The sequence below is a fragment of the Myxocyprinus asiaticus genome, chromosome 37 (genome assembly GCF_019703515.2).
Source record: "Myxocyprinus asiaticus isolate MX2 ecotype Aquarium Trade chromosome 37, UBuf_Myxa_2, whole genome shotgun sequence".
Lineage (NCBI taxonomy): Eukaryota > Metazoa > Chordata > Actinopteri > Cypriniformes > Catostomidae > Myxocyprinus > Myxocyprinus asiaticus.
Genome location: NC_059380.1, coordinates 22,360,474 through 22,371,106, shown reverse-complemented (window position 1 = coordinate 22,371,106; position 10,633 = coordinate 22,360,474). Strand labels below are relative to the sequence as shown.

The window sequence follows — 10,633 nt, the reverse complement described above, 5'->3', positions numbered from 1 at the left end:
TGCAGTAAGCACTGGGGAGAGCAATAAAAAGGGACCACACCAGAGACGAGGGAGAGAGAGCTACCTGAGAGGAAAGACTGTGTTAAATGTATGATCTGATGAGTGTGATGCTGAAAAGCGATTTTGAGTTTATTTATTAAAAGTTATACCTTTGAGTTAAAGCCCAAGTTTCCGTGTCCTCCTTTCCCTCCCATCACTGAATATTACAAGCTGCAAACACTGAAAGTGACAGCAAAGTGGTCAAGTGGGCGGACAGCTTGTATTGGTTTAAGAGAGATAAGAGTGAGCCTTTAAACTCCTATCTTTCGTAGCATTCCAATATGTGCTTACAGTAATGAACTAATGTTGATATCGCTCTGATCTCTGATGTCCAATAACCACAGTTCCTCTGTCTTCATTTTCATGGCTCTTTAGTTCTTGTCTGTCTTCGGCAAATTAATTTTCCTGTTTTTGTCTTAAAGCTCATCTGTAACATATAAAGGGATTTTGTGAGAACTTTTAGTCTTTTTCAAATAACCCCCATAAAATAGACTTTCCGCTAAGGATGGATTGGCAAGGAGACAATGGCCTGCAGGAAAACCCTTGACTTTCTTTATGTTCCCTCTTCACACTCTCCCAAACACGACTGTCAGCTGCGAGCGTCATCACGCGCCCGGGATCAAACGTCCTGCTGCCGCCTGGACTTCTGGGAGGAGTGTTTGTTATTCATTCCTGCGAGGAGGATGCCGAGTCACTATTGTTGTGCCTCCGATTCCACCGATAGTCTCTGTAGCTCTACAGGAAACACTTTCAGCTGGGTTCATTTCATCGTGTGTACCTGATCTGATCTAGGAAGTGTCTGCTTTTGTTGTTTACAGGACTGTTGTTTTCCTGGCTTTAGTGGTGTACTTAATGATTGGATAAAATGTGTGATTCTAAAATGAATAGAAAATTATGTTCATTTACATTTAAAACAGAGATAACAAGAACATCTAAACATATTTACATTTCTGCATTTGGCAGACACCATAAAAGATGCATTCAAGGTATGCATTTTATTGGTTCATGCATTCCCTGGGAATCAAACCCTTGACGTGACCTAGTGCCATGCTCTACCAGGTGAGCTAGAGAAACATATAAACCTCAATTCAAGAGATTGTTCACAATCATTCCATGATGATTGATAAAGATAAAATAAAACATGTAAAACATTTGCGGTATACATTTTATCAGTGCCTGAAAGGATGAGATGGGAATCAAACCCATGACCTTGACAGCAAGATGAACACATAAACCATAATTGATCGGTGCATGCTTTCTCTGCTAATCAAACCCATTACCTTAACAGATACATGAACACATAAACCTCAATCTAAAAATTGTTCACAATCATCCCATTTAATGATTGATAAATATTAGGCTTGGGATCAATTACACATCGATAATCAGAAAACTTTCCAGATGATTATCAGTCTATATCTCCTTTTTTTTTCCAGATGTAAATAGAGCTACTCCATGCACAAAAATTTTTGTCTCTTAATACACATTTCTATACTCAGCATTAGTAAAGTGGGAGCGGCGGGCTCATGATGTCCTCTAACATGTTTTGGAATAAGTGACACTCCACCACATTAAGCAGCTGCATATCGTAGACTATAAACTTAGCTACACAATTTGTTAGCTTCTTGTCCTGTGACAAATCAACTGATAGTCTTTTCCTAGGGTTCAAAGCTTTCGCAAGGTTGTACCTACAACCTGCCTTGTTGCTTTGTTTGTTGCCTTTTGCTGCACACACCTGCTATTTGCCATGGTATCTATTCATATGGGATATTGGCCAGCTCCATCAACACAGAATCCGAAATGACTACCAATAAATTTGTTTAGCCACCATAACATTATCCACAATGAACATCAACCACCAGTTGCACAAATGTAGGGGTGACAAAAGTGACGATAACTTAGTATTAAGTACAGTAAATGTTATATCATCCCCTTGTGGTCTCCCAAAGCTATTATTACCAGACTACATTAAACGGAAGGCCAACTAACTGTAAATGGGAAAGTGAAAAAATTAGGCTTCTAATTTAAACGTTGGCTAATGTTAATATATTGATGCCTCAAAAACATATGAGAAGATAACATGCCGATCAATAATCAATGTATTGACATTTTATGAGATTCCTTATAAATATCAAACAAAATGATTAAAACCGTGCATTTGGGGTAAACATTTTATCAGTGCCTGATAGGATTAGAATCGAACCCATGACCTTGAGAGCAACATGAACACATAAACCTCAATCAAACCCATGATGGTCACAAGATTATGAAAATACTCTGCAGTGCTATGAAAAGATCAAATGAAATTACTAAAACAGTGCATTTGGGGTATATATTTTAGAAATGCATGGCCTGGGAATCAAGCCCTTGGCTTTGACAGCTACATGAACACATAAACCTCAATCTAAAGATTGTTAAACATCCTATGATGATTGATAAAGATAAAATAATTCAAATGTGCTCTCACAGCATTGACAGCTGTGACTGTTGTCAATGTCAATCATTCAATAGCTGGGGTTGTGGTTTACATTGTCAGGGTCTGGTGTAACGATAACCTCTGGAGTTGTGTCTTGGGGAGGGCCCGGAAAGAGTCACAGCACGGGAAGTGTGTCTCTACATTTATAAACACAGCTACTGCCCCATGCTCTGGTACAATTGTTTACATGTTACTGGCCACACAAGTGAGACAGCACTGCAGAATATTTTCATAACCTTGTGACCATTGTTTTTACATAAACTTTTAGACTCGTAGTCTTCACACAGTGCTTGTCAGGGCCTCTACTGAGTCCATCACTTTCTCGCAACTAAACGTTGAACACTGGACTGCAGAAATGTACAACAGCTACTCTCGGGCAACATTTGGTCTGGAGGCTAAACAAATCCACAAGGCGAAGGGGAAAAGCTGTGGCTACTACATGAGAATAGTGTTCTTCTTCTCTTCTCTGATCCAGTCGCTCATCATTACCAGTCTGGTGCTTTTCCTCGTCTACGGCCAGCCGGAGAAGACCGCAGAGGAGAAGAGGGTGGAAGAACTTGAAGTGGCCTTTAACAAACTGTCCACAGACAACAACAAACTCCGAAAAGAGAAAGCTGACCTCGTCAGTGCCCTCAAAGCGAAAACTGGAGAGAAAGATGCAGCCGACAAAGAAATTACAAAGCTGAAAACTGACTTGAACACAACGACCATGAAGAACAAAAACTTGCTTAACAGCCTTGTAAGTCCTTTATTTGTATGTGTGTTAACCTTGGGAAAAACACGTTCAGGTCATTTTTCACCTTAAAAAAAAAAAAATCCAAAGAAAACAATTAAGAAATTTTGTGCATAAAAAAATGAATTCTGTTTTTAGAACCTCTATGTTTATTTGCATTTTTGTGACATTTTAAGACAATTAAGACATTTTCCTCTGAAACTGCCATTACTGTAATGCATCCAGAGAGTAGATGGGAACTCCTTCAATACTGTTTAAAAAGCATCCCAGGGCGATACCTCAAGAAGTTGGTTGAGAAAATGTCAAGAGTACATGTCTGCAAATTCTAGGCGAAGGGTGACTACTTTGAAGATGCTAAAATATAACACAGTTTTGATTTATTTTGGATTTTGTTTAGTCACAACATAATTCCCATAGTTTCATTTATGTTATTCCATAGTTTTGATGACTTTACTATTATTCTAAAATGTGAAGAAAAAAAATTATAATAAAGAATAAGTGTTTCAAAACTTTTGATCTGTAGTGTGTGTATATATATATATATATATATATATATATACACAGGTGCATCTCAATAAATTAGAATGTCGTGGAAAAGTTCATTTATTTCAGTAATTCAACTCAAATTGTAAAACTCGTGTATTAAATAAATTCAATGCACACAGACTGAAGTAGTTTAAGTCTTTGGTTCTTTTAATTGTGATGATTTTGGCTCACATTTAACAAAAACCCACCAATTCACTATCTCAAAAAATTAGAATATGGTGACATGCCAATCAGCTAATCAACTCAAAACACCTGCAAAGGTTTCCTGAGCCTTCAAAATGGTCTCTCAGTTTGGTTCACTAGGCTACACAATCATGGGGAAGACTGCTGATCTGACAGTTGTCCAGAAGACAATCATTGACACCCTTCACAAGGAGGGTAAGCCACAAACATTCATTGCCAAAGAAGCTGGCTGTTCACAGAGTGCTGTATCCAAGCATGTTAACAGAAAGTTGAGTGGAAGGAAAACGTGTGGAAGAAAAAGATGCACAACCAACCGAGAGAACCGCAGCCTTATGATTGTCAAGCAAAATCGATTCAAGAATTTGGGTGAACTTCACAAGGAACTGAGGCTGGGGTCAAGGCATCAAGAGCCACCACACACAGACGTGTCAAGGAATTTGGCTACAGTTGTCGTATTCCTCTTGTTAAGCCACTCCTGAACCACAGACAATGTCAGAGGCGTCTTACCTGGGCTAAGGAGAAGAAGAACTGGACTGTTGCCCAGTGTTCCAAAGTCTTCTTTTCAGATGAGAGCAAGTTTTGTATTTAATTTGGAAACCAAGGTCCTAGAGTCTGGAGGAAGGGTGGAGAAGCTCATAGCCCAAGTTGCTTGAAGTCCAGTGTTAAGTTTCCACAGTCTGTGATGATTTGGGGTGCAATGTCATCTGCTGGTGTTGGTCCATTGTGTTCTTTGAAAACCAAAGTCACTGCACCCGTTTACCAAGAAATTTTGGAGCACTTCATGCTTCCTTCTGCTGACCAGCTTTTTAAAGATGCTGATTTCATTTTCCAGCAGGATTTGGCACCTGCCCACACTGCCAAAAGCACCAAAAGTTGGTTAAATGACCATGGTGTTGGTGTGCTTGACTGGCCAGCAAACTCACCAGACCTGAACCCCATAGAGAATCTATGGGGTATTGTCAAGAGGAAAATGAGAAACAAGAGACCAAAAAATGCAGATGAGCTGAAGGCCACTGTCAAAGAAACCTGGGCTTCCATACCACCTCAGCAGTGCCACAAACTGATCACCTCCATGCCACGCCAAATTGAGGCAGTAATTAAAGCAAAAGGAGCCCCTACCAAGTATTGAGTACATATACAGTAAATGAACATACTTTCCAGAAGGCCAACAATTCACTAAAAATGTTTTTTTTATTGGTCTTATGATGTATTCTAATTTGTTGAGATAGTGAATTGGTGGGTTTTTGTTAAATGTGAGCCAAAATCATCACAATTAAAAGAACCAAAGACTTAAACTACTTCAGTCTGTGTGCACTGAATTTATTTAATACACGAGTTTCACAATTTGAGTTGAATTACTGAAATAAATGAACTTTTCCACGACATTCTAATTTATTGAGATGCACCTGTATATATATATATATATATATATATATATATATATATATATATATATATATATATATATAATTTTTTTTACAAAAATGAGAATAAATTAAAGGCAGTACAACAAATACTATAAATACTTTTTTTTAAATAACCTCTTTATATTACTGTAATGCATTATAATAAAACAACTAAAATTATAGTAATACTATAAGATCAGCAGTTACAAAAATACTCAAACCAGCCCATCTGGCACCAACAATCATGCCACGCTCCAAATCACTGAGATAACATTTTTTCCCCATTCTGATGGTTTATGTGAATATTAACTGAAGCTTCTGACCTGTATCTGCATGATTTTACGCACCGCACTGCTGCCACACGATTGGCTGATTGGATAATCGCATGGATGATTGCTGGTGCCAGATGGGCTGGTTTGAGTATTTCTGTAACTGCTGATCTCCTGGGATTTTCCCGCACAACATTCTCTAGAATTTACTCAGAATGGTGCCAAAAACAAAAACATCCAGTGCGCGGCAGTTCTGTGGACGGAAATGCCTTGTTGATGAGAGAGGTCAACAGAGAATGGCCAGACTGGTTTGAACTGACAAAGTCTACGGTAACTCAGATAACCGCTTTGTACAATTGTGGTGAGAAGAATAGCATCCCAGAATGCTATTCTGAGATATAGGTTGGCACTGTTTTGGCAGCACGAGGGGACATCCACAATATTAGGCAGGTGGTTTTAATGTTGTGGCTGATCGGTGTGTGTGTGTGTGTGTGTGTGTGTGTGTGTGTGTGTATGTATGTATGTATATATATATATATATATATATATATATATATATATATATATATATTTTTTTTTTTTTTAAGTGAAATATGACCCGGATATCTTCTTGATGAACATTTTTTAACTTCCAAAAGCCTTTTTGAGGGTTTAAAAAGACAATTCAACACTTCATTCTCACATATTATCGAGTAAATCTTGTGTGAATAAATTTTGTAGTTAATGTATCATTGGTATTTTAATCTCAGACAACATCCAACAGTGAACTCAATAAACTGAGGCTTTCAGCCACCCGTAATTCCCCAGTCCAGTGTCCACCAAGCAACTCTCAAAGTGGTGAGTGCTATAACTGATCAATAAAACATTAACATACTGAAACACCAGAAATAAGTAAGCTTTCCAAAGATATGACTCAATGATTTCTCTTCTCAGGTGAAGTAAAGACTTTGCGGACTCTTTTGGACCAGCAGAAAGCTCTGTATGAAATTCTTCAGAAGAACTTCAGCCAGACTGTGCAGTACCTTAAAGCTGACTTGAACAACACAGTCAAGGACAAAAACGACCACCATAGCATGGTGTTAAAACTGAGGCACGACAACATAGATTTAAAATCTCAGCTTGATGGTTATACTAAGAAATGCAAAGAAGACTTTGCCCAATCCCTCCAAGGCATCCAGACGGTCACGAGTGCCTTCCTGACCAAGATCGAAAACTTCTTTCCCCACTATGCCACGTTTCATCTCACCTGCCAGAAACAGCACGACCAGATGGAGAGGATACGCTCAAACTGCTCCAGCCTCTCTAAGGAGGTAGAGGACAAGTTCCAGAGCTACCTGGACAAGGTAGGAGAGAAGGTCTCGTCCATTCAGATGGGGAGCAGCCGATTGGAGGTGCAGAATGAGTATCTGACTTCAGAGTTGAACAAGTGCAAAACAGGTCGAAAGGAAGAGGCTGCAGACAGCAGCAAACAGTTGCAGGATGCCAAACAGACGTACGACAGACAACTGGAGCAGCTTCTAATGGAGCAAACCAGACTGAGGGAAGCCAAAAGTGTACTTGACACCCAGCTTACCATAAAGGATACCACCCTTATATCTATGCAAAAGACCTGTGTACAACAGGTAAAATCACTTTAAAGTGGAAATTAGTCATTTCTGAGCCACTTGCATCAAGAAACGGAATTGCAAAAATTATGACTGTTGTCAAACATGATTCCCAAAGAATCATGTTTATGTCATAAAACAAACAGGGACATGTTGTGATAACATCTCAGAGACAGTGTTTACATTTTTCAGGGAAATAGACCTACAAATGGCTTCTAGTTGTCTCTGCATATTAAGCTGGAATACGAGAAAGAATTTTACCATTTAAAATATTACACATTAGCTTTAAAGAATCAGGAACTATATTGCCATGGATAACAGTGAAGGTTTTTGTGCCAAAAACATCTCAAAATATGAAAATAAGTTGCTGAAATTTCTCCATTGTGACCTTTCTTTTGGCATGACTGCATGTTCAGATGTTGTAGTGTGGACTGTAATTTACACAGTTGAATGTTTCTGCTTTTTGCAGCCCAAACCTGCTGGTCTTAAACCCCTTGGTCCAGCGGGCTTGCAGCCTCCTGCACCTGCTCGGAGCCGCTAACTACAAGAGGTAAGTGATCTTCAACTGTTCGGGGGGCGAATTTCATTTGAAAGTAAGCATCACTAGCCCCTACCCAGTGTCAGAAATCTGTATAATTACATTGAGAATATATTTCCACCAACCCATACAATTAATTTAACGTAAAATTTGTAAATAATAATAAAAAAAAAAAAAAAAAAGCGTTTTACTAGGTTTATAGAATATTAAGAACTAAGAACAGATGTTATACAGTAAATAAAAAAAACAAACAATTATGGGGGCATTTTTTGCCCCCCACATTTTGAATTTCAGGGGATTTTTTTTGCCCCTTAATTTCTGACCCTGGCCCTACCCATTCTGGAGGGCAAAACACTTGTAGAAAAAAGAGTTCTGCCTTGAATTTTGCCCGTTTGTCATTAATTCAAATTTATTTCAACGTGCGTTCTGTCTCTCCATTCGTGGTATATTTTCTTGCTGATAGTCCTTGAGTGGACGAGAGCAATTAAATTATTAAACTAATATTTAATTCACATTTAATAAATTGATATTTCATTAATGTTTTATCTTTAAATTAAAAGCAATTAAATGTATTATTTTATATGACCTCAAAATAAATCACAAATCACAAGCATCATCCTGGATCACACGATCATAAATGGCAAAATTACTTCCTTAAAGTAACCAATGTACAGTATGCGTACTTCACTAATAGCTTTGAGGAAGGGTCCTTCATCAAGGCATTCTGCTGCTCACTTTCATTTGCATCGGCACTTGTGCCCTATCCTCGCAGTGACCTTTAAAAAACTTGCCCAGGACACTTGACTTCACGTTAATAACAACCTGCAATTTCAGTCAAAGGGACATGTGGCTGATCATTTTTAAAGTCAGAAACAAAACTCACAATACTTTATTAAATGCTTTATAAAGTGCTATCACTTCATATGTTATGCAATATACAAGTAATTATATTAATGTATAATTAATAATATATTATGTTAATAATTATTACAATTTATTAAAAAAAACTTGCTCTCAAACGGAGTCATTCAGAATTGTTTAAATAAAAGTTGTTTTCCTCTTTTCCGTAGGTTGGGTAAGGAGAAGGGAATGATCTGAATCTCAAGGCCGGACTCCGAGTTCGGAGTGTCTAAGGGTTTTACGTGTGGGAGTTTCCTGATTTTGAGCCTGTGATCTCTAAATAATGCCGTCACTGTGGATTACTGTAAATGTATAATGCACTGAAATGTTTAGTTTGATGTATAGTTATATTTAAATGTCAAAGGTTGTGAACTTGACAAAGTTTTTTTAGTCTAACTTTTGTAGTCTAATTTATCTGTTATAGTGCAGACATAAAAAAATAGGAGCTTCCTGAAACAATGTTAAATAAAAGACTGCTTTTCCTACAAGCACAAGATCCTCATTTAACACGAAAAGTTGAGAGTCTGATTCTGTCAACAACTCCCAAAAGAGGAAACCTCCACTTGTGCTGTGATGTACTGTATATAATACTCTTTGCATATTAAGAACTGTTTCAGTGATTATTTGTTTAAACCATTTGCCGGTTTAATGTCTTTTTAACAGTTTTCTTCCTAATAACTTTCAAACTTTCTTCCAAATCCATGTTCATATGTTGATCTGAGTATTCTGAATAAATAAACCTAATATTTAAAAAAAAATCAAGTTATTTTTTTTATAGTAGTATGTATACTAAACTCCAACTTCATATTATGTTTATGTATAGGTACTTTATATAGTGGGGTCCAAAAGTCTGAGACAATATTAAAAGAAAAGAACAATTTTTTAACCTGGAAATAAATGTTTTCTGATACAGATTAAGATTATAAAAAGGTTATGATGCAAAATATTAAGATTCTGCAATATTTGCAGGTCAGTAACCAAATTTATGCAAATTTGAGACAATGACCATGTTAACTCCTTTGTACAAAGGGTCTGATTTCCACTGAAGCACACAAGGTGCTCTTTAGCATGTTCTCAAACCATGCTGGGTTAATAATTCAACCTTAATCTGATAACATAATTTGTAAATTAATATTTCTTATTAAATTAGAAAAATGCCAAATACATACATTTTTACTTGTGGTCTCAGACGTTTGGACCCCACTGCATGTACTATATAACTTTTCCCACATTGCAAATGTGTGGTTTTTTTTTTTAAACAAGTAACAAACCTTGGAATATATTGTGCAATGCAGTATATGTCAATATGACTGACAAATTAAAATTATGCCTAATTACTTAATGAATACTTAAAGGCTAATATAGTACAAAAAATATACAACCTTCACTCTAAAGACATGCTCTACAATATAACGATTACATTTTTGGCAGTGGTGTTTGTATAAAGTGTTAGGGAACAAACAAAAGATTAGTATTAGATAAAACAGAAACTCCCTCATTGCTGGAAATCTTCAAGGTGGGATAAATATCTTTGCTTTATGCATTGATAATTAAATATATATTATCATTCCATAGAAATCTGTATGTACCAGGGCAGTTGTTCATAAACAATCTAATACAGTAAAGCAAAGGCCAGCGGCCTTTTAACCACACTAATCAGCAGAAATATCAGCTCAACAGCATCATGAATGAGAGGAAGACAGAAGGTACAGCGCGCTGCGCAAAGCTCCTCGCACCCTGATGTCGTCAATTGGGTGAAGAGTTCAACGAGCACACATAAATATTTAAATGAATGTCGGATTGACAGGAGAACAAAGGACCGTAGGGAGCATTTCTGAACACCTCCTTCCTACACAGCTTGTATTCGAACACAGGGAACGCTCAGTTACATCAGGATGCCGCCAGTAATCATGAGCTTAATGCAGCAAGAACAAATACA

At 37.3% G+C, this 10,633-nt stretch overlaps 1 protein-coding gene across 1 annotated transcript; it reads left to right on the top strand.

The window, feature by feature from the left end:
• Window positions 1-1,056: 1,056 nt before the first annotated feature.
• On the top strand, window positions 1,057-9,436 carry LOC127427658 (plasmalemma vesicle-associated protein-like). The gene is made up of 5 exons (XM_051675370.1): window positions 1,057-3,254; window positions 6,402-6,489; window positions 6,586-7,274; window positions 7,726-7,806; window positions 8,865-9,436. The coding sequence occupies exons 1-4, from the start codon at window positions 2,871-2,873 to the stop codon at window positions 7,795-7,797; spliced, it is 1,233 nt and encodes a 410-aa protein (XP_051531330.1). The 5' UTR covers window positions 1,057-2,870; the 3' UTR covers window positions 7,798-7,806; window positions 8,865-9,436.
• Window positions 9,437-10,633: the final 1,197 nt, after the last annotated feature.